Below are 24701 nucleotides of genomic sequence, written 5' to 3'. Positions count from 1 at the left end.
CCAATCGCATGTCTCAGCAGGGCGCTGGGTGCACATTTCCCTCCACTGCTTCTGTGCTCCCAGGCGCGAGAGAGTGAAACACCAGCAATGCCTCTAGCTTTCCTGTTTTGGTCCAGCTCTCATCCAGCCCTTCACTGATTTAGGTCTGCAGCCCTTGACTCGAGAGGAGCTGACACAGTGTATGGAGCATGTGCAACCCCTGCATCGGAGCCGTGGGAGAGCAGACACTCAGCAGCGACGCCCAGCCCTGCACGAGCGCCTCGCGTTTTAGCATTCCACCTGCATCCTCAGATCTATGGCTCTTCCTTGCTGCTGCAGTGGATGCCGCTGGCTGCCATGGCAGCACACACACTGCTAAATTAACACAGAGGCACGGGAAGCGGCTGCCCAGCCTAGAATGCCACAGGTTTCAAAGCCGAGCCTGAATGAGACGCTGCACTATTAACCCTGTGCACATTTAAATCACTCTTGGCCACCCAGTCTCAAATACGGACACACACACACAACGCTCATATACACAACACACGCTCTCCGACACCGAGAATGACAGACTCATTCTCTGTAGCTCTAGGCAGCTGAAGCATGCAGACCTGCCTTCTGAATGTTGGGATTTGTGCTGTAAAAGCACAAATCAAATTGAAGAAAGGAGAAAAACCTAAAAAATGGAGCATGACACTCTCCACCAGCTGACAGATAGTGCTTTAAAGGAAAAGACCCTCACACTCTCAGAGCAAATTCAAGGGCTTTTTATTCTGAGCTATTTAGGAAAATCCTAACGTGACAATAAAAATCCCAACTTCTTTCTGTAAAAAATAGCCACACACACACACACACACACACACACACACACACACACACACACACGGTTTGTCCTCAATATTTTCACTCAAAGCATATAATTGAAAGTTTATGGCCAAGTGTGTAGAACATAATGATGTGACAAAAAACATAAAACACACATTAAATCTTTTGATATTGAGCATTTTTCCTAGTCTTCCATAAACCTACTGCAGCATAAACCACCCTTTATTATTAATATTTTGACAAAAACAGAAAATTAACAAGATAAATGTCTTGCATGTATTTCGTACTGTTTGTGTATACTACACCACCACCCTAAAATTCTGATTTTTAGGAAAACTTTTAAAACATACCTATTGGGTATATTAGAGACCATGTGTACCTCTGAGAGCTAAGGAAAAAGTATTTAAAGGAAAATTTTTGAGAATTTTTCTGTCCATAAGAATTCCTTATTAAAAGAGGGCAAGTGGAGAAATATGTAGAAATATTCACCTTATTGAAATTGACATATAAATCTCTATCATTTTCTGAACTAATGTGATTAAATTAATCTTGATATTTCACTTCAGAAAAATGAACTAATGGCAATGCCCAATCTCTTAATTACATAAATTAGCATTATACTGTGCATTGCCTATACATTTACATGTGATAACAACCTACTGCAAAGTAAATTATTCCTTATGCCCAGGCTCAAGATATTATATACCACACCTAGATCTAGTTGACGCAGATGCATAAAAATGAATCAGATAAAAAGGACAGCAATTACCTGTGATAAAAATTTTGCAATTAAACAAACCTGGGACTTGGGAATACTGATTCTCAATTCTTTGCTCTTTAAAGATAAATTGTGTTTATATAAAGTATGCTTAAATAAAATTAGGACACAAATGTCAAATCATAGAAACAAACAATTATCCTTCTAAAATCATTATTTTGCAAAGTATTTTTTTTAAAGATCAAAATGCCACACCCCTTTGGATTCTTAATCAGAACACTTCTTGTCTTCATTTTTAGTTATTGTGAATTGCCAGGGTATGTTTGCCAAGGTTTGTTGAAGTTATACAACTTCAAATTTTCAACAGATATTACACTAGTGTAGTGTAGCACAAAGTCTTACAGATTCAAAAACAGGAAATCTTTATGCTTTAAACATCAAAAACAGTTAAACTTTATGCATCTAATTATGCCCTCTCCTTATACAAAGGTGCTTTTGCACTGTCAGCTTAAGCCAGTGGTTCTCAAACTTGAATGTTCAGAACCTCTTAGAGGGCCTATTAAAATACAGCCTGCTGGGCCTCAGCCCCACCCTATTCATTAAGAAGGTCTGAAAGGGGCTTGATTGAGACTTTGCATTTCTAACATATTTCCATGAGATACAGATACTGCTGGCTCTAGGACCCCATTCTGAGAACTATTAGGCTGAGACTACTGGTTTTTACCCAGGGGAAATTTTTCACTGGGTCTCCCCTAGGAGACCCTCAGCAATATCAGAAGATATTTTTAGCAGTCCCCTCTGGGTGTGTGATGTTTCTGACATCTAAATGGTAGAGGCCAATAATGCCTGCTACACATCCTGCAATGACAGGACACACCCACAACAAAGAATTATGGAGGCTCCAAGGTCAATAGTGACAAGGTAGAGAAATTCTGGCTTAGACTAAGGAATGTGGCATTTACAAACAATTTACAAATCTCCATAGCTTTCAAAGGCAAAGATGTGCATTCATGATTCATGTTGGCTGCAGTTCTGACCCAGGTCCTTTTACACTAAGACCCAGGCTGAAAGACCAACTCCAATCTGAGACATGTTGCTCTCATGACAGAGGGAAAAAGAGACAAGAGATCCAAGCAATGGCTCTTAAAGCTTCTGATCAGGAATGACCCATGTCATATTTTCACTCACATTTCATTGATCAAATCAAGTCACAGGGTCCACCCTGATTCAGGGGGCCAGGAAATACAGTCTTCCTACAGGGGTGAACCCAGGAAGGGGTGGGTTCAATGGAGGCAGTGAGGAAGGGCTGGTTATTTTGAAGAAAAAAAAATAATAGAAAAAATATCAAAAGGGTATTTTTGTTAGGTTCTTTGTTTAAAGATATTGTCGTCAACTTGTAGTTACAGCAGTGTTTTCCCCTGAAACTACATCAGTCCATAAGTTTACCCTGAACAAGAGCAGAGAACCCACTTATTGCTTCTCTAAAGGCAGGTATCTCTGCTTGCTTTGGGTATGTGTTCATACACGAGTGTGTTTATATTTATTTGTATTCACACATATAAATATATGTTACACATGGTAGAGGAGGGAGCCTCAATGCATAGGAGACAAATAATCCCAATCAATACGAAAAATATGAATGACTCTAATTTTGCCAAGAACTAAAACAAAGTATAGCCACTATGCTGTTCTAAAAAGGAATGCATTTCAGCTCTTTGGTAAACATAATTATCAAGTGGCTATATGACAAGCCAGCTTTGCTGATACTGAGTCAATCTGGCATCTATTAATGTTTTTCTGTTGAATATAAATTCTAGATAAAGGTTAAAAAGTGTATTAAACAAATGCCATACATGTTGGTAGACAATTTTATGCAGAAAAAGGGCAAGTGTGAACCTATGCAGAAATAAAAAAATTAAAAGGTTTCTTGAATGATTCCAGTGCAATGAAAAATAAAGCTCACTGTACATTTGGCAGGGTCTGTTGGCACTTGATGAGAGGGATGGTCTCTGAGGCCAAATTCTTTTTGTCAATGAATACGAGAATGAAACCCAAGCCAAAATTGTAGAATCTGAACTGTCAGTTTAGTCAGACTTATAATGTCGAGGTCATGGCATGAATCTTAAAGGATGGGCTAGAAGCAAAAAATTCATCACTCATTGCCACAAATTATATAATACAGGTCACCTGTATGTAATAATTAATGGACCCACCATATTCAGATCAGGTAAATATCACTAGGCGTTCCTCCTAAGAACATGACAAACAATAAGAAACTTGAATTATATTCATAAGGACTTCAAAGGGCTATAAGGTCTCCGACTTGAGAGTCCTATGTTTTCTCTGGTTTGCCATTTTACTGACTGTCACTCTTCTAATGCTTATCTTCATATCACAATTTAACTACATTTTTAGTTTCCACTACCATTTAATTTCAAAGATAATTTTTTATAACTTCATGGGAGTTACTGCATATATGAAAATATAAACAGCCAAGCTTTCCAACTAAGTTAGTGAACCTTCCTAACAAATTTGCTTGGCAGTGTGAGCTGTTCAAGTGTGCTCCTTAACGATGTCACAAATCGTTACATGTCATGTCTCTTGCAGGTTATGCAATAGGGATGCTTTTCCCATTTGTTTAAGCACAAAAAAGGATTTTCCCCGGGTACCATAACAGAAAATTGAAGAGAAGGCAAGAGGGTCAGTTTCAGACATGGCTCATTCAGGGGCTCAGGCATTTCTGACAATGACCTTGAGCTCACTCTCGCCTGCTTTAGGTTGTGTTTCCTCAATGCTTGTTTCAGTTGAGGATGAAGGTAGCCACCTGCAGCTTCAAGCTTTCTTTTTTCTTTTTTTTTTTATTGTTAGTTTCAGGTGTACAGAACAATGCAATAGTTACCCTTTTCACCCTCACAAAGTAACAACCCCCCTCCCACCCATGTACTGCCCTCCCACCCCCAATATCATGCTTATCTATTACAATTCCATTGACTCCATTCCCACTCTCTACTCCATGTCCCGAGACTATATGTATATATAATTACAGTTGACATACAATATTATTCAACATCAGCTTCGGAAATACAGTGCGGTGGTCAGGCCTCTACACCGACTATGAAGTGGTCTCCCCAACAGGACATGAGTCCATCTGGTCCCCTAAGAAATATTTACAACATTATTGATTATATTCCTCAGACTGTCTTTTTCTATCTCTGAGGCCATATTGCAATTACCAATTTGTATTGTCTCATCCCTTCTCCTTCTCCTTCATCCCCACCCCCTCCCAGCTAACAACCCTCAGTTCTTCCTCTGTGTCTCTGAGACTATCCTTTGCAACAATATGGATGGAACTAGAGAACATTATGCTAAGTGAAATAAGTCAGTCAGAGAAAGACAAATATCATATGATCTCACTTATACATGGATTCTAAGGAACTGAATGGATGGGAGAAGTAGATGGAGATAGTCTCAAGCTTTCTTTTGATTAGCTTCAGGTCTAGTGGAAAAAAGTGTCTCCTTCCTAATAGTCTCAGGAAAGGCTCTGGATTGGTTTTGAGTGAACTGAGTTGGGTCACATGTCCATTCCTAAGTCTCACCGTGGTCAAGGAAATGGGTTGTTCTGATTGGATCTGTTGGGTCAATTTCACTTGACCCACATGAACAGAGAATGATGGGGTTATAGTCCTCTTCCCCCCCCCAAAAAAAATCAAGATATTGTGTTTAGCAGACTGAGCAATGGATGTTTATCAGGCAAAACTGTACCAAGATGTCAAGGTATGCTTGTGGTGAAGCCAATGGTGTTTAAGATACAGAACTACTAACTCGCTTCAGTCCCTTTCTTAAACACTGTATATAATTATGTAGTTTTATATTATTTTCAGACTCTCCCAAATTGTATAGGCTTCAAAAATTTGCAAAACCTGGATCTTATCCTTTTAAGACTAACTCCGTCAGAGTGCTGTATCATTAAGGCTATTGCACTTGGGAAGCAGGACAGAATTACTCCCCAGTGAGGCTCCCACACTAACCACTAGCAAAAAGAGTTCAACAATAGGAATAGCATTGAAGCTTCAGCTTACAGAAAACCCGTGAACTACCAACGTCCCAATTAATTTAGGAAAAATTCCCAGTCTTACAATAAGAATCTAATGAAAATAAAAGGTAAGTAGAATTTTTTTCCAAATTATTTTCATTGAAGTTGTTTCTTCCTGAAATATTATTCCCTGATTTCTTTGTCCATTAGAATTCCACAATATACATGTGTGACCTTCTTTTAAGCCCCATATAACTCTTTACAGCTAAGTTAGCTGTTCCCATATGTCTAGTAATTCAATCATTTGTGGTTTTACAGTTTTATTTTTCTCTTATTCTTCCATAGGAGAACTCATGTCTTAGCCATGTTTGTTTCCCCGAAGCTTGGCATACCTGGCATGTATAAAGCACCAGATGATGATTATTGAAAAGACGAATGGAAGAATAAAACCATATCTCACACTAATCCTGTGAATTTATTAAGCAGTACAATAGTCACTTCGCAAAAGTGGAAACCAGGGGCAAATCAAACAGCTAAATAACGGCAGTGCAGGGGCCAGAAATAATTGTTCTACTTCCTAAAATACTTCTTTTCCCATATCTCATATTGTCTCTGAAGGAATATCCTGTGGGCAAGTCTAAGGTAGGGCTTGGCAATACATCAAGTGCTTATGTGGTTTGTGGTTTCTCTGGCAGCGAGAATGTAGTAGCTGTACTAGCAACAAAAGAAATCAGAAAGAGAAGGAAAGCTGTGGAAGGGGTCAAGACAAATTTGGTTTTTATGTATATATATGTATGCATGTATGTATGTGTGTATACATGCATGTATACAAGTATGTATGTATTTAAGATTGGAGAAACGGTAGCATCCTAGGGGCTAAAGACAATGATTTCGTGGAGAAGGAGACAGTAAAGAGGTAGAAGAAAAAGTAATCCAAGGAAAAGCAGAAAAAATGGGTATAAACATTGTACATAAGTAAGTAGATGTCATCGCAGGGGTTTACGAAATTCTTTTCTTTCTGCTTTAGGGTTTTTCAGTGAAGTGAACCTCAAGGTCATTGGTTAAGAGAAAGGATGGGACAGGTGGTATCGTAGGTTTGAGAAGAAAATAAATGTTGCAAAAAAGAGTAAATGGACCAGAGAAATATGGCATGATTCTTGAGCAGTATTAAATATGCACTTGAGATTGGTTGTCATGAAGGTAAAGTGAGTCATATCAACACGTGATGGGTTTTTCTCCAGGTCAATTCATTGCTAGATGGACTAGGTGCAGAGCTGAAAGTAACCAGGTCGGTGATTCCTCAAAAGAGTACAATGAAGTAAAAGAGAAGCAAGGGAGTTAGAGGATATGCAAAATTAAAATTACATTCAGTTACCATAGGGATTCAGCTGATTTAACGGGGAGCAGAAAGAATATGAAGATTTTGGTGAGGGTCAGTAAAAGGTGGTGGGATCAATGAATTGGAAATCATAGTAGAACCATTGGTGGAGTCAGGGAATAAAAGGAAGAACCCTGAAAAGATAGGAGGTTGTAATCAGCAAAATGGGGTGCATGAAAGAGAGGTTATAGAGAAGCTGCAGGTTCTTATGATGCCCAGATCTTGGGTATGACCATGAGAGTAAGTAGCTTGGAAGGAAATAGAAGACAAGATCATTGAAATAAAGGTCAGGGTATGCTAGTCATCTAATCACTGGTCACTTGTATACCCTTATCCAGATTTCTCAGCTATGGTACTCAATATATAGCTTATTAACCATGAACAAATACCATCTTTCTTCCACAAAATCTCAAGTTTGCACTGAGAGGAATTTTTACTACCTCAATACTGGCTAAATTAATGACAAAATCAGATAAACCTCATTTCAGGACTTGTATGCTCTTTTCTTTCTTTTATTATATTCCTATCTAACTCATAGACTTAAATCTATGATTCTATATAAATAAATTATTGCTAAAAATATTATACCTTCTAATAAAACAATTAAATTATTATATTATATTAAAGTCTACTTTATATTTCACTTTTAAGTAGTATTCTATTAAAACATCAGAACATTAAATGAAAACATTAACTTGAAATATGAAAAAAAATGATCAAACAGCAGACTGAATAAGAAACTGGAGATAAAAATCAAATATGGATTATTTAATCAGAGCTACTCAGTGATATATTAATTTCCAGGAAAAAAAAACAATGTTTCTCTGTGAAATTCATGTAAATATTAGTATTCAAACTCTACTAAATGCATTTTCCCTAACCAATTTGAATTCTTTATTTTATAGTCCTTTTGATACTAATTGAAGACATCCATGAGTACAGAAATATGTGAAGCATATGCATCTTCATGCGACACTAGATTTAAGAAATATCTAATCAGAAATGCAGATATGCATAATCATTTTGACCATGGGGCTGTCTGGAGCTATGGGAAAGCTAACACTTCCCCCAAATATTTGTAACATCTGCAAATGCCATCTCCATAGCTATGTTTTGCATCACCATTTCTACCCCTCCCCTGCACTGGCCCACTGTCATCACCACACGAAACCTCTGATGCCTAATTATACCACTGCTGTTAATTCTAAAAGGAACCCTGGGGATGTTGTGCTGTCGCTGTTGTCAGTAGCCATTGGTGAGTATTGCAGTAATGGCGAACGCTTGCCAAAGTGTTTCACGTATGCCGAAGTGAGACATTTCTTAACCCCAAATCCATGATATGGTTACTTTCATGAGCTTCAGAGCAATATTTGGAATCTTTGGCGTACTGCTGTAAATTTTTTTAATTAAATAGTTATTTTAGGTTTTTTTCTTTGGAATATACAAGGGTTAAGCTGGAGATTTTCTGGAATACAGACTTTACTTCTACTCCCATGCACTCTTAGACTTAGAAACAGATAAAATATTCTTAAACTCTCTTTCCCTTTAGGAACAGTATATTTTGCTAAAAGCTTACTTAGATCTTCATGAATACAGACCTATATAAAACAAAATTACACAAAAGGCCTTTCATACATGCCTAGGCTTATCTGGATCCTAGAAAAAACATTAGACTAAAGCTAAGAGTCCTGTTTTATACATTGACAAACTTTGTCTGGGGTATTTATGTGTTTTTTATTTTTTCTTACATTGCATGTATATGTCTTTTTTCTTACATTATTTGTATATTAAAATATTTCCATAATTAGACTTTTTATTTCCAGAACACACATTTGTAGTTACCATGTAGACAGACATGTTCTAAATAATACAGAATTGAAGACAGAGCAGGGTTAGATTGACCATGAAAAATGTACATGGACACCTGATCCTTAATACGTTTTAAATCTCCAAATATATTCAACAGCTACCTTATTAACAACAGAAGAGTCTCTAGGTTTTTTTGGGGTTTTTTTTATTGCATTCAACTTGCCAAGGGCAATAATGACTTAAAATCTCAGCCTCTCAAAGCACTACCATTCTTTACAGAGCAAGAAAGCAGAATAGCCAGATATCTAAGAACCTCTGAACCATAAGATGTACACAGTCCATTTATGCTTAAGAGAAAAAGTATAACATAAATACGACTTAATAAAAAGTCTTATGGAGAGATTACCAAAATCCTAAGGTTTGACCTACCCATCCATCAGGTCACTTACCAGATATCTCCTCCAGGCACTGCTTAGCAGTCTTACTATATGATAAATCCATCTTCGTAGGACTGGTGCAGGAGTCAGCAGAGGGTAGAGACGGACCTTCACTTTCTGAATGTGCTCTGAAATTAACCAAGAAAACAGAAATTAATAGCAACTGCCGTCACCTGTGACTCATCAAAGTTCTCTAGTACAAGAAGAAATCAACATATTAAAAGTTTTCCATCAGGGGAAGTAAGAATTTCTTTATAACTGGGACATTCCAAGCTGTCTGACTACAGGAGAATTTCCTTGCCCCTCCCTACTCATTTCTAAAGTCCACCATAGTCTATTCTTCTACTAGGGCCTGTTTCTTGTGGGCCACTGTATCTCCCTGACCTGTTCCTTAGTCTGCTGTCTATGAATGAAGGGAAACAAATTGCTCTGAAGTTGTCTAAGGATCGTGATTACTTGCCGAAGGAGTTTAAATGGAGAGTATGTGGTGAGATTGGAGACCCCAGGGAAAGCTTACTGGCTGCCTGCCAAGGAGGTTCAGTGATGATGCCTTGGTGAGCTGGCTGTGAGCTAGGACTGGCCTAAGCCATGCAGCCTCAGTGTCCACAGACGGTCTCTTAGAAGCCGAGTCACAGTAAGTAGTTTGCTGAGATGGCTGTCTAAAGCCCAATGCCAACTGATTTTTATTAGAACAAGACCAGCAACTGTCACAGGAATCTGAATGCTTGTGGTCACATTAGTTACATTCACAGTATTTCCCTCTAGGAAAACCTGTATGAAGCAAGAGTATTCAGAATGTATTTTGGGTGTTGAGTTTTTGCTTTGCTCTAAACAAACATCTTAAAAAGTATTCCTCAGGAGCTGACTGTGGCTATCTTCCCAATTATATGAGGTCTAGGACTCAATTCTACTCGCTAAGTCCCCACTCATGCTGCCTGAGACAATCTTTTATAAAAGTATTCATGCTTCTGACATCTCAGTCTTATCTTAGAAGCCCCTGTTTTATTTTATTTTTGATGTGGTAGTGCATATTTCTGGCTGATTCACTCTTTAATGTATTTTTAGTTTCAGTCACAAGGGACAATATTATTTGCCGTATTTTTAAGTTCTTTAGTGTATTTTCCATGGTATTCCCTATGAGTTTCCTACAGTAGTGTTGATAGGGAAACAGATTGATCAAGGAAAGGAACAGGGAGGAGTTAATCTTCAAATAATTATAAAAAGGACTTAGAGGGCATCTTTGGTTTGTGTACACATCTAAATGGGTCCAGATCTCTGCTCTACATATGTTACAAGCCATCCATTTATCCAGGATTTCCACCTCATTATACAGAATCAGATTTTAACTCCAGTCTCTAGAGGGACAATCGATGCTAACTGGTAAAGGTTTAAGATATATACATATGATCAAAGAAATTCAGTTAGATATCTGAAGACTCCCACCATGTCCTCTTTTTCTGTGCATGCTTCATTCCAGGAAAATAAAAGATTTCAGGATTGATTCATGAAACAATTTATGAAGACTTTAAAAATCAATAGTGTCCTCTAATCAAAAGGTACATTTTGACATAGGGCAGTGGCATCATTCACTGTTTCTACATAAACTGGTATTGCATTATCCTCATCTTGACTTAAAAAAAAAGAGTATCATGATGATCCTTCAAATTATTTAGCAGACACGGTCCTGTGCACACTATCTTACTGTGCACTTACAACATGTCAACATGTTACAAATACCTATTGAAACTATAAGGTACAGCACTGCAAAAATGCCATCTAATTTAGAGTTCGAATAAGCCAGGCCCTTGGTGCTAGTGTCTGCTACTAAGAGTTGTAGTGGTTGAAAGTCCAGACTTCATGGATGATTAACACAAAAGCTATTTCCTGTTTATGTGCACTTACTATATGGCAAGTACTATGCCTAGTGTTTTACTTAGGGATTACCATTCAAACATCACAATAATCCTGTTAATATGAATTAAATGTTTCCCCTCCAAATTTATACATTGAGACCTAAGGCCCAATGTAATAATACTGAAGGTAGGGCCTTTGGAGGGATTAGGTCATGAGGGTGGAGCCCTCGTGAATGGTATTACTGTGCTTATAAAATAGGCAATCAGAGAGCTCCCTTGCCCCTTCCACCATGTGAGAAGATGGCCACCTGTGAACCAGGAAGCAGGCCTTCACCAGATACTGAATCTGCCAGTGTCTTAACCTTGGACCTTCCAGTCTTCAGAACTGTGAGAAATAAATGTTTGTTGTTTAAACTAATCAGGCTACAGCATTTTTGTTATACCATCCCGAATGGATTAAAAAACCTGTAATGTAGGTGCTATAGATAAATTAAGGCTTCTAGAGGTTTAATATCTTACCCTACATGACAAGCTGGTAGATACTTGTTAAAGTATCACTTAAACCTAGCTGCCTATAAATATTGTTCTGTTAACCACTACCCTACAGTTTAACTCCATCCAAATGCCACTAGACACTGAGTACTTTATTACATTTGAGGTCCCCTCAGCTAGCAGATAATTCAATCACTAGTTAATAACAGACAGTACATATTTGAATATGACAATATCCACTGGTTTATCCTAAATTTTACTCTTTACTACCTTAAATTTTACTCTTAAGATAAAGAAGCTATTATATGTGCCACTTAAAGGAACTCAGCAAAAAACCCTAGATACTATCATTATTCAAATGTCCAGTTTCAGGTATATGGGTTTGCATATTGATTATATTAAAAATATATCTCTCTGTGGATTCATCTTCATATGATTATAGTCATAAATGTTGATACAAATAGAACTGGTTTGAGTCAACATTAGCTAATGGTCTTATAGTTCCTGCTTTATAAACACAACTAACAGGAACGAAAAGCAACCATCTTTCCAAAACCAGAAATGGGGTTGTTTTCTTCTCTCCTTCCTGGTGGGAAGGCAGACAGGTAACAGCCAGGGCCCCAGGCCAGATATAATAATACTTATATATAATAATAAATATTGCGATAATGTTATCAAAGTGTGTGTGTGTGTGTGTGTGTGTGTGTGTGTGTGTGTACCTATATACATTTCACCATTTAGAAAATCTTAGGACCAGTGAGATCTTGGTTTGTAAACATCACTCTCCACAGAAGGAAATCAGGGCTCCTTAGATAAAAGCTGAAGCCAAGGCAGTGAGAGTACAAGATCAGACTGGGAGATCTTCAGCGAAAGCCAAAAAGAAAGAAAGTTCTCAAAAAATAATGGGGGAGAAGTCAGCTTGAAGGGACTTCCAGAGGCTAAATCTGGTAAAATTTATGTATCAAAATAAATAGTCATATCAATGGAGCATATTCCATTGAATACAATAGTAGCCCATTAGCCCACACAATTTAAAGAGAGAGAGAGGAAAAAAGAAATCTTTCTATTAAAGTAGAATAGTGCATAAATTTAGAAGGAATAATCAAATTAGAAATCAATTGACATCCACTGGAGTACATTATTAATTCAGGCAAGAAATCTCAATGGATGCTAACACTTATTGGTAAAAATAAATTAAAGAATACAATTTTTCCACATAGTCTCAAAATATTTCCCACAAAAATACTTATTAAAATAAAAATGGGGCAAAGTAACCCTATAGTGGAAAACCATGGCAGACATTATCTTAATCAAGCGATCAAATTCACCATCATCAAAATAGGTACTACCAATATTGCATGATAGGACACAACGGGAGAAACAGAGCATTATCTCTGCCATTCCAGACAAGATAGGTAAAATGGGTCTAATCACGAGGAAATACCAGACAAACCAACGCTAAGAAATATTTTACAAAACGCCTGCCTTCAACCTATCAATGTCACGAAAGTCAAGAAAAGGCTGAAGAACCATTTCCAGACCAAGGGGCATTAGAAACACATGACAACTGGGTGCATAAGCTAAGTGTATATGAGAGTTCTTTGTACTACTCTTGCAAATTTTCTGGAAGTTAATTTTTTTTTCCAAACAAAGTAGAAAGAAGAAACAGCAATGTTTTGATGAGGCAATCTAGCGATGAACCTTGTAAGCCAAGTACAGAAAGGGTACTTCATACAGAGTTCCTCTGCTGAGAGAATGCCAACTCACAGCAGTGTTCTACCCAACAGGCCCTCTCTAGAATTGTCTCTGTATGTTCCGTCTTAAAAATATTGCTGTGTGAGGGAGTTTAAGCTGCTACCCACCGCACAGATATGTATCAGACCTGGCAAATTCAAGCATGCAAGGCAAGCATTCAATGAGCTTTTTGTGCTGATGACCAATTATGCCCAGTTCACATAAAACCACAACTGCAGCATAATCCACAATTGTAGCTGCAGGGCTTTCAAAAGCTTTATGTACATTTCGATCTTTGTAAAATCACGGAGCCTCCTACTCCATCTATCGGTTCAACAAACAAGGCACACTGAAAACCATGTGAGTAAGCATTTTCAAATACTTTTGTATTCTTTCCCTTTTAGAACATCGTATAATCGTCAATTTCCCGTGTCACTTCCAGGCAAATCTGAAATCTCAGAAAAACTTGTTACAACAAAAACCTCTTCTGAGAATCCATGGAGCTGTTATACATGACACATTGTATATCAAAAGAGAGAAAAACCTCTAAATTCAGACTTTCTTGAGCTAATTTTACAAATTAAGTGTGTATAAAAGATCTCTGCTTATATTTAACTAACGGGCTTAAAAAGCATGATGATTTTCTTCCCTTGTAACATCGCCTTGCCTTATCTAAGGATTGTTTTCTTTCTCTTTCTTTCTCTTTTTCTTTCTTTATTTTTTGTTTTTTATTAATTTTAATTTTAATTTTTTTCTTTTGCAAATTGCCCACATCCCTGATTCTGTTCCCTTTGCCTTCAGGAGTTTGCTTTATGTCCAATGCTTTTTTAAAAATAATTAATTAATTAATTAATTAATGTATTTATTTATTTATTTTGGCATTTACTTAAAATGGTCAGAAAATAAAGAACAAGAATGTAGACCTAAAGACAGTTAAGTTATGAATCTCATTAACAGCTATTTTGAAATTTTGTTAGGGGATGCTAAAAAGACACTGGTTTAGGAAAAATGTACAGTCTCTCTTGTTTCCTTAATTAATTACTTCATTTTTTTACTTCACCTATCTTTGCAAGCATGGGGAATATAGTTCCAAAGTACTGAATGCTTGTGCTTGCTTTGGCAGCACATATACTAAAGTACTGATTGCAAAAGCAATGGGAAAAAAATGACTTGTGGGAAGAGGGGAGGAATATTTTGGAAGGTTTGAAGAAGCTCAGGTAACAATTTTTGAACTTCAGGCAAGACAAGCAGCTTGAAAATACAGCATAAAGGGTAGACTCCAAGAAATACGAGGAACAGCAAAAATTAGGCTTTTCTTTCTTTAACTATATTCTTCTCCTTTCTCTTTCTTTATTTCTTATAATTGGGACCTTTAATTCAAGTTTTAGAAAGCAACTTCTAAAAGTCAGTAACTTGTTCCATCTAGCTATCGAATGAACTTGACCCTCCTCCTAACAATCCATTTTACACATTAAAGCCATAGTAATTTTCCTCATCATGGTTCATACATGTTTGTGTGCATATGTCTGTACACCCACACAAAGACATATACACAGAGTCCAGTTTCCTGACATTCAAGAATTTCTACTATAATCAGCCTCCAATCAATCTTCCTTTTCCAGGAATATTGATCAACTCACCCACCATTCTACCTATCTTGTGTTTACCCTGTTTATATGGTTCCTTCAGCCTTACATTTCCTCTCCTATGCCCTTCATCTCTGCATGCCCAAATCCCACTTATCTTTGAGGACCCAGCTCAAGTGCCACTTTCCCTGATTTCATGGCTAAAAGTAATTTTCCACGTTTTTAAAGTCTCAATGTAACAAATCTGGTTCACTGCTGAGGAGCTTTAAACCTCCTGCTTCACTTTGTAGTTATCTTGGAGTCAGCTTCATGCTTACTACACTGTGGACAATGGAAAGAAAACGACATATGGTAAGTATTGTTTTCATGCTATCCTTGATGTCTTATGCACATTAGGGAGTTAGTAGGTAGTGCTGAAAAATGAAAGAAAATAACTGAATGAATGTCTTTCAGAATGAGCAGCAAGTATAATTGCACCTTTAAATATTTAAAGCTGTTTACATTTCAATTAAATTCTCCCACTTATGGAAAGAAAAACACTTTCAAAATTTTCCTATCCTACTGTACATTTTGGCAGTTTTTTTATTCTTCCATAGCAGGTTGGTCTACCCCAGGATGACAGTGTTTCATTCAATAATTTTTAAGTAGTGATTACTGTGGGTAGGCTCTGTTCTGGACTATTATGCTACTAAATAATAAGGAAGAGACTCTGGCTCTCAAAGAGCTTACGTTAAAGTCAGAGGTGGCTGAAATCATACTGGCTAATAAGTAAAGAAAAAAATAGCAGATAGTGATAAACTCTATGACAAAAACACAAGAAAGTTCTGGTCAAGATGGTAGAATAGGTAAACACTGTGACTGTTTCCTCTCATGACCACATCAAAATCACAACTAAACTACAGAACAACCATCATTGAGAACTGCCTGAGGTCTAGCTGAACAGAAGACCAATAACTAAAAATATGCAGAAGAAGCCATATAAAGACTGGTAGGAGGGGCAGAGACAAGGAACAGGCTGGTCTCACACCCACATGTGGCAGTTAAACATCAATAGGGCTGTCTCTGCAGGAAAGGTCCCCCCTGATGAGCAAGTGGTCCCAGCTCCACACTAGACTTCCCAAACCAGGGTTCCAGTGCGGGAGAGAAGTCTCTACAACTTCTGCCTGTGAACGCCAGCAGAGATTGTGGCTGAGTGAGACAGAGGGCAGCTGGAATCCCAGGCGCATCGCTTAAAGGGCTGTGCATAGACCTAGTTGCTGACAGACTTACTCACTCTGAACTCCAACACTGGGGCCACAGCTCTAAAGGTGCCAGGGACATACAGAAAGGAACTAAATTGAATGGCTGCAGGGTGATGCCTGGAGTGGCAGTTTTCTCCCAGACAAGAGTGCTGGTAGAAGCCATTGTTCCTTTGTTGAGCCCTCCGCCCACCCAGCTTTCACACATACACAGGGAGACACGATATCTCAGTATCCATCAACCTGGTTAACACTATTCACCCTGCCCTGATGCTTCCCTGAGATCCTGCCATTCCCAACTTGTAGGCCCACCCAAGCTACTTCCAGTGGCTTTTCCATACAAACAGCCTGTTTTTGGCTCATGCTGTGGACTTTCCTAAAATCTCTCAAAGGTTCACAAACCCCAAACAAGCATTAGCTGGCCTGAGTGTGCTCTATACCTCTTGCTAAGCAGGCCTAAGTCTCACACTAGTGGCAGTCAGCCTCGGTTGGTTTGCAGCTTAGCCTGTCTCAAGCACCTTCAAGCCCAACACAAGTGGCAACCATCTGAAGATCACTTTAAGCTCACACCAAGTGGCCCCAGATAGGTCACAGGCAGCAACTGACCTTGGCCTGCAACTGTGTCCCACCCAAGAGGCCCCAGAACCTGGTGGCCAGCTTCAGACCATACCAGAGTACCACCCAATCACCTCCACAAACACAAAGGGCAGACTTGGCAGGTAACAGAGCCTCACTAATGTAAATCAAGCACCATAGGGTAGGCCCCTGCACAACAATTCTCCACTGTAATCACAGCCTGGCCTCACAACCAATCAGCCTGAGGGTCAATACTTCCCATGAATGTGCCAACAGCAATCAAGGCTCAACTACAACAGGAGAGAACACACAATCCACACAAGGGATACACTGGGAGCACCTGGCTCAAAAGAAGAGGTAGACTGCGCCACTGGGTCTCACAGCACATCTACTATATAAGGCCCTTCTACTAAGACCAGGAGACATAGCAGGCCTACCTATACATAGAAACAAACACAGGGAGGCAGCCAAATTGGGGAGACAAAGAAACATTCCCAAATGAAAAAGCAGAACAAAACTCCAGAAAAAGAACTCAACAAAATGGAGGCAAGCAATCTACCAGATGCACAGTTCAAAACACTGGTTATAAGGATGCTCAATGATCTCAGTGAGAACTTCAACAAAGAGATAAAGAACATAAAAATAGAGATAGAAAACATGAAAATAAAAAGTCAGAATGAAGAATACAATAACTGAAATAAAAAAATATATTAGAGGGAATCAACAGATTAGATGAAGCAGAGGATTGAATCAGAGATTTGGAAGATAAGGTAGCAGAAAACACCCAATCAGAACAGAAAAAAGAATCCAAAAAAATGAAGATAGTTTAAGGGGCCTCTGGGAAAATATCAAGTGTACCAACATTCACATCATAGTAGTATCAGAAGGAGAAGAGAGAGTAAGGAATTGAAAACGTATTTGAAGAAATAATGACATAAAACTTTCCTAACCAGGTAAAGGAAATAGACATACAAGCCCAATTTGGGAATTGCAGAGTCCCAAACAAGATGAACCCAAAGAGGCCCACACCAAGACACACCATAATTAAAATGCCAAAGGTTAAAGACACAGAGACAGTCTTAAAAGCAGCAAGAGAAAATCAGTTAGTTACCTCCAAGGAAGTACCCATAAGATTGTCAGCTAATTTTTCAATAGAAACTCTGCAGGCCAGAAGGGACTGGCACAAAATATTCAAAGTGATGAAAAGCAATGACCTACAACCAAGATTACTTTACCCAGCAAAGCTATCATTTGGAATCGAAGGACAGATAAAGAATTTCCCAAACAAGAAAAATTAAAGGAGTTCATCACCACCAAACCAGTTTTACAAGAAAGGTTAGGGGGACTTCTTTATGAAGAAAGGGAGGAGGAGGAGGAGGAGGAGGAGGAGGAGAAAAAGGTAAAAAAATATGAATAACAAATGGCAGTAACTACAACTATCAACAATTACTTAAAATGTAAATAGATTAAATGCTCCACTCAAAAAACACAGCATGGCTGAATGGATAAGAAAAGAAGACCCTTACAAATCTGCCTATAGGAGACTCACTTCAGATCGAAAGACACACACACACAGACTGAAAGTAAAGGGATGGAAACTATATTTAATGAAAATGGTAATAAACTAAAAAGCTGGAGTAGCAATACTGATACCAGACAAAGTAGACTTTAAAACAAAGGCTATAACAAGAAACAAAGAAGGACCCAGCAATCCCATTTGTGTGCATTTATCCAAAGGAGCCCAAAATACTAAAAATAAGATATACACATCCATATGTTCTTTGAAGCATTATTTACAATAGACAAAAATAGGGAAGCAACCTAAGTGTCCATCAATAGATGAATGGATAAAGAGGCAGTACATATATACAATGGAATATTATTCAGCTAAAAGAAAAGAATGAACTCTTTCTACCTGAAACAACATGGATGTACTTAGAGGGTATTATGCTAAGTGAAAGAAGTCAGACAGAGAAAGACAAATACCATATGATTTCACTTATATGAAGGAATAATTAATAACCTAGCATGACCTAGAAGTGGGCTGAGAAAGGGGGAAAATGTCAGCCATAAATCTTTCCATTATATAGAAGTTATTTATCTTTAAATATTAAATATATGCATGTATTTATATATAGATATAGATATATAGATACATATTTGTAAATTTAAAATATATGTGTTTTAATATATATGTATTTTAAATTTACATACTTAAAAGTGATTAAGCATTTCCCATTGTAAAGAAGTTCTCATTGAGAATTATACAAATCTACCATTGACATTTTCCCAGCCAGAGTTTTCCTAGTAACAAGGCGTCTTATTTTCACACATGCAGAAAGAAGTGATAAGCAAAGTCTATAGGCATGCTGCTATAGACAGGCAGAATTGGGTTCAAAGGCAAACACTTACTAGCCCTATGACTTTAAGAGATTATCACTAATCTGACTTGAAATCTCTGCTTTTTCATCTCTGTAAAATGGTGATAACACTTCTTTTTGTGGGTTTCTGATCAAGTTTAAATAAGAAAATACAGACAAAATGTACATAAACTGTGTAACACAAAGACTTGCACTAAGTAAACACTTAACAAATGATAATATTATTAGAAAACAGCAAATTACTACTATGATTTTACCAAATGATTAGCAACTCCAAAAAGCCTGTCAGGGATTTTGCAGGAAAGATTCTTAAATGGAGTCAGAGCAGTCAAGAGTCGAAAGAACATCAAGGGTTACATGATCCAAAAGACATGACTCTGATATAAATATCTTTCACTAACAGTTAAAAAACCTGAATATTGAGCACTCTACCTTAAGAAGATTTAAATTGTCATTTACAAAATTATTCTGAGTTGATGAAACACTTCAAACAACTATTGCCTCATGTGTATAGACTACGATGTGAAATTTTCTTATAGGATGGTTTTATTTAATTTCAGCTATGTATATTAATAAGAATAAAAATAATTACTGACCTTTATAAGTCATTTACTCCAAATCTGTCTCTCTGCTAAAAACTATCCATGGGATTGCCTTATTTAGCCTTTAAAACAACCAAATGAGTTAGATATTCTTATCAACCACACTTCATAGGATTAGAAACTGAAGTTTGAGGAAGGCCTTCTATGTGTCAGATGCTGTTCTAAGCCCCATACAAATATTAGCTTATCTAATCTTTAAAACAGCCTTATGAAAAAGTTTCTATTATCATCATCCCCAGTTTACAGATTAAAAAATTGTAACTGAGGCTCAGAGTCCTTGAATCAGTCACCCAAAGTCACATCAATGGTAGCATGGGGATTCCAACCCAGGCAAGCTGACTCTTGGGGCCATCGTTTCAACACCACAAAATTCATAAGTATGATGAGTATGACAAATTCAAAACTTTATGGTTTTATTACATTTAGTTTTGAAATACAGATTATGATTTAGTTATGTTAAATTCTGCTTTGTCAAACAGGGACTCTGGAGTTAGAAAGAGCTACAGACTTCCATCTGATCCAAACAGAAAGACTTAAATGAATTATTACTACTGAAGTCAGAATAGTAAACTTAAATGAGGTGTCCCAAGAGCTGAAATACAGTAATTATAAAAATTATTTTGTTGAGTCTATAAAGCCTCAGAAAACAGCACTTGGGTATTTCATTGAGGAAAAATGAATCACTATAATTATTTTCTTTCTAAAAGAACCCATACATTTAATAAATTTAATAAAGATTTCAGCTATATAATCTTGATCTTTACTTATTTATAGCAGATCCTACTTCCTGTTCAGAAAATTTCTTTCCAATTGCTGAACTGCCAACCTGCTAAAAGGACGGACATTATTCCTCCCTAGGCTATCTCCTCAGCGAATAGACAGTGAATAAAAACATAGACACAGCAATGACTGACATGTTTCCAATCAATTAAAACAAGCCTCAGAACAACAGGTAAAATGTGCTATTTTTCTAACTGTAGAGTAGAATATACATGTTAAAATAAAACATTTACTGTATGTAGAATAAATATAAAACAAAACAAAATAAAATAATAAATAAATAGAATGCAAAAACAAATTAAAAATAAAGTACAAATATAATAATTACATAGGTTATTATTTTTGCCTAGAAACTTGTGTCTACCTGTGGGAAATTAATATAAATTCTATGTTGGGAAAACAATGCCTTATAAAGAACGTATACTGAACATTTAAAATGTGCCAGGATATGTAATAAACATTTTATATGCATTATCCCTGTTACTGTTCCCAAGAATATGAGGTAGATACTACTGTTCCTATTTGACCGCTAAAGAAAACGAGACACAGATTTAAGGAATTGTCCAAAGTCATACAGCTGGTAAGTGGCAGAGCTGGACATTAAATCTACATGTGTCTGATTCCAGAGCCTGCCCCTTTATGGGTAAAACCCAAAATATCTGTAAACGCTATAAATCTGAGAACTATTTTAAAAGACTAATAATAAAAATAATAGTAGTAGTAACAGCAGCAATAGATACAAAAGGAAGTCATGGCATCTGGATTCTATTTTGCTTTTGATAACAGCTAGATTAACTTTTTTTTAACTTATAAGAGTTTATTTGAGCCAAACTGATGACAATTACTGGGAAGCAAAAATCTCAATGGATTGAGAAAACGCTCCCTAGATTAACTTTGGAAGGCCTCAAGTTCTTGAGGAAAGGGGAGGACCACAGCATAGCAGAGGTTCTTGAAAATTTAAATTCTAGTTCTCTATCTTCAGCAAGAAACAATGATCCCAAATGACTATGTCAAACATGGCTCTGGTAACCTTCATTATTACACTCTGAGTGTGTAGCCCTGTAAAAGTTTACAACTGTGGATGGCGAGAGGCCGCCTTACCTGTAAATGAATGGAGCCACCGTGGCGGTATTTGGGTGGCTGTGCTGCTGCTGTTGGGGGAGCTGGACAGCACCATTTCCTGTGGTCTGCCCACCGCCCTGCGCCACCAGCCCCGCACAGGAACCAGCCGGAGAAGCTTGGCTGGCTTCCCTTCCTTCCAAAGGAGCAGGGCAATTGGATGTGCTTGCTTTCTCAGTGGTTATGGGCTTTGGTAGGGACTGGGAAGGGCTTCCCTTGGGAGTCCTGAATTTTTCAGACTCTCTGCTTGCTGTGCTGCCAGGTGAGATGGTTTGTTTTGCTGTTGGCACCTTGGAGCCTGGTTTTGGGATCCCACTGGAAGATGGGATTAAGCTTTCCTTCTTGGCTGCTGTCGTCTTGCTGCCCTTGGGGATCAAGCTTGCAATTTTAGAAGTCTTTTTTGGAGCCATTTCCATCACCTGATCCTTCTCATCCTTGACTGGCTTTTCAGTGCAAACTTTATTTTTGTCCCTGTTCTTTTCCTCTTTTTCCTTTGGCTGTAGCAAAGATTTTTTATTGCTGAGATTTTTGCTTCCAGCTTTTGGAGGAGCTAATTTAGGAGAGACTTTGGGGCTGCTACTTGTCGACCCACCACTATTCACGCCACAGTTAAACCCTTCCATTTCCCCGGATTCGGAAAAGGCATCGTCGTCCTTGCCACCATCGCTGGGTCCTGAACTGGGAGACTGTGGGGGCCGTAGAGCAGTCCTGGTGTTGACCAGCTTAAACTTTTCAAGCATGGATTTCTGCCCCGAGGGCGCTGTTTTGACGCCTTCTGAGATGGGCGGCTTCAGTCTGTCCGCCGGTGGCGTGGGAGAGGTGGCTGGGCTCGCCTGCTTGACAGTCAGCATGGTCGAGGTGGCGCTGTGCTTGACATTCATAGACTTGCTGCGCCAGGGCTTGCTGGCGCTTGGAGAAGGGATGGCGGAGGCAGGGGGCTGCCCCGCGGTGCCGGGGGGCTGCACGTTACCATTGACACCTGAAGATGGTTGAGGTCCTCTGGAGGAATCTGGACAGCCAGAAAAGATGTAAAGGGAAGGATGATTAGTTCTGATCGTTTATATCACAGCACTGAGTACTTCTAACTATAGACACGTGCAAGGGTTTCTCCTGTGAACCTAAGACAGGCAAGTTGTGTGGCAACAGTCGTTTCTGTGATGTGGTTGTTTTTGTATCAAACGTGTCTGAGAGACACTGATTTTTGGAAAAGACCTGCTCTATTTTCCCTTCTAAAATTACTCTTCTCCAAATGAACTTTGCTAGTCACAGATAGCCAAAGATGGATAAAACACTATCCACACTGTAACAGTTCTTTGTATTTTTTCCAATTACTGTTATTGCTCGTAGCAGTAAGATGATATTCCACACAGCATTATGAAAATATGTTGTATAATGAATATTGAGAAATTGCTTTAACTACAGGGAGACTAGCTTATTGTTATCTGATTAAATATGCTTATGAATCATGATTTTGCTTTTTGTTAATACTGTTTATTTTTATTTGTATAAAAGAAGCATTGAAATTTATACTTATATGGGTCCAATAATCTACTAAGAAATATACATATATACATAATATGTGTACATATGTTATATATAATATACAATCTTTATAGCAACCCTACAAAGTATACATTAATATTATCATCCTCATTGTACAAATGAAGAAAAGTGAGGCAAAGAAAAACTACATAACTTGTTCAAGGTCACCTAGCCTGGATATGAACTGAATTCAAAGTCTGTGCTCTTAACTAGCATACCCTCCAGTACAGATCTGAACACACATTAAATTCTAATAAAAAAATGAGCTACTTTTTGGGGACCATTGGAAAATAAGGCCTTTGTCATATAGGTATTTTACAACGCACTAATTTTTACTCAGAAATCTTATTATGATAAGATTTTTATAGGATTGTTCTAGCATTAATTAATGTCTGATCATGAGCCTTATTTTTAAGCATGAAAAACTAAATGAAAAAGACATTTTATAACGGTACAGAATAAAAAAGAACTGAGCCTGGAGTAAAAGACCTCAGTATAAATGCTAACATCTGGGAACTGTTTAATTCTGGTCCAGTAATTTACTTTACGTTTCATCTACCATGAATGCCTCCCTCTTTCATAGTTTATTTTTTTTGAGAGATGGGATGATAAATTATTAAATTAGATATTTATGCAAAAGAGGCACCATTTGATACTGTTAACATACAAGAAAACATTGACAAATAGATGCAAAACTGTTTTTGATGAAATGTCCAAGGAAAATATTTTATAAAGAATTCCCTTTTCATAATATTCCAGAATTTAGAGCCCATTAAATTCCATTAAATATTCATAAATGTAAAACTATAATGCTTTTATTTCTAAATGTTTTCTTCAAAGACATGAAAATGCATAATAAACAATATGTAATGAAGCCAATTAGTACAATATACTAGTCTTGCCCATTTTAAATAAGTGTACTTAAAATATAATAGATTTGTAAAATGTTTATTAACAATTATAATAATATCTTCTTAAACAAATTGGTATAACAACATTGACTTCTAATTCTCACTACCTTTCTACAATTCCACATTTCAACTAGCAAAAATTAATATAAGACTGTGTGTAGATACTCTAGATTAAAACGTAGGAGGTCACTGAAAAGTCAAACTCCTTACATGGTATATTTAAATTTTAAATTATATGATTTTTTTCAGTATTCATGTAAAGTATGCAATTGTGTCAATTTCTAGAACATTTGTAGAAATCCATTAGGCTCACATTCCAACACTAAGGCACTCTGAAAAAAAGTAGGACTATTAACTAATTTAAGACAAACAAATCCAACAAGCTTCAAAATATCCAATGTCTCAAATATGAAAACTCTCTGTGAATGCATTTCAATCTTTTACTTCTATCTGTTTCCAGTACAGGTACTTGTACTTGCAAATTTATTTCACTTACAGATCCCTTTCAGAGACTGATAACATTTCATCATAATTTGAATCATTCTCAGAGGTAGATAGAACACATCAACTACCTACAGGTAGAAATGCCTACTAAATATTTCATCAGATTAATTCCTGTTTATTGGTCAAGTCTCGAGCTTGGCTTCACTTTCTCTGGAGGAAAGCACACACACACACACACACACACACACACACACACACACACAC

At 37.4% G+C, this 24701-nt stretch overlaps 1 protein-coding gene across 1 annotated transcript in view; it reads right to left on the bottom strand.

Annotated features, from left to right (window-relative positions):
• NAV3 (neuron navigator 3) overlaps nucleotides 1-24701 on the bottom strand; it is an 819162-nt gene that overhangs the window by 178156 nt on the left and 616305 nt on the right. The window contains exons 9-10 of the mRNA XM_019653202.1: nucleotides 21523-22549; nucleotides 9192-9307 (exon numbers count right to left, since the gene is read on the bottom strand). Of these exons, the coding sequence (XP_019508747.1) occupies nucleotides 9192-9307; nucleotides 21523-22549 (1143 nt within the window). The remainder of the gene's footprint in view (nucleotides 1-9191; nucleotides 9308-21522; nucleotides 22550-24701) is intronic.

The sequence above is a fragment of the Hipposideros armiger genome, unplaced genomic scaffold (genome assembly GCF_001890085.2).
Source record: "Hipposideros armiger isolate ML-2016 unplaced genomic scaffold, ASM189008v1 scaffold_199, whole genome shotgun sequence".
NCBI classification, from domain to species: Eukaryota; Metazoa; Chordata; class Mammalia; order Chiroptera; family Hipposideridae; genus Hipposideros; species Hipposideros armiger.
Note: the sequence above shows the minus strand (reverse complement) of the source record. Positions and strands in the feature narration are given on the sequence as shown.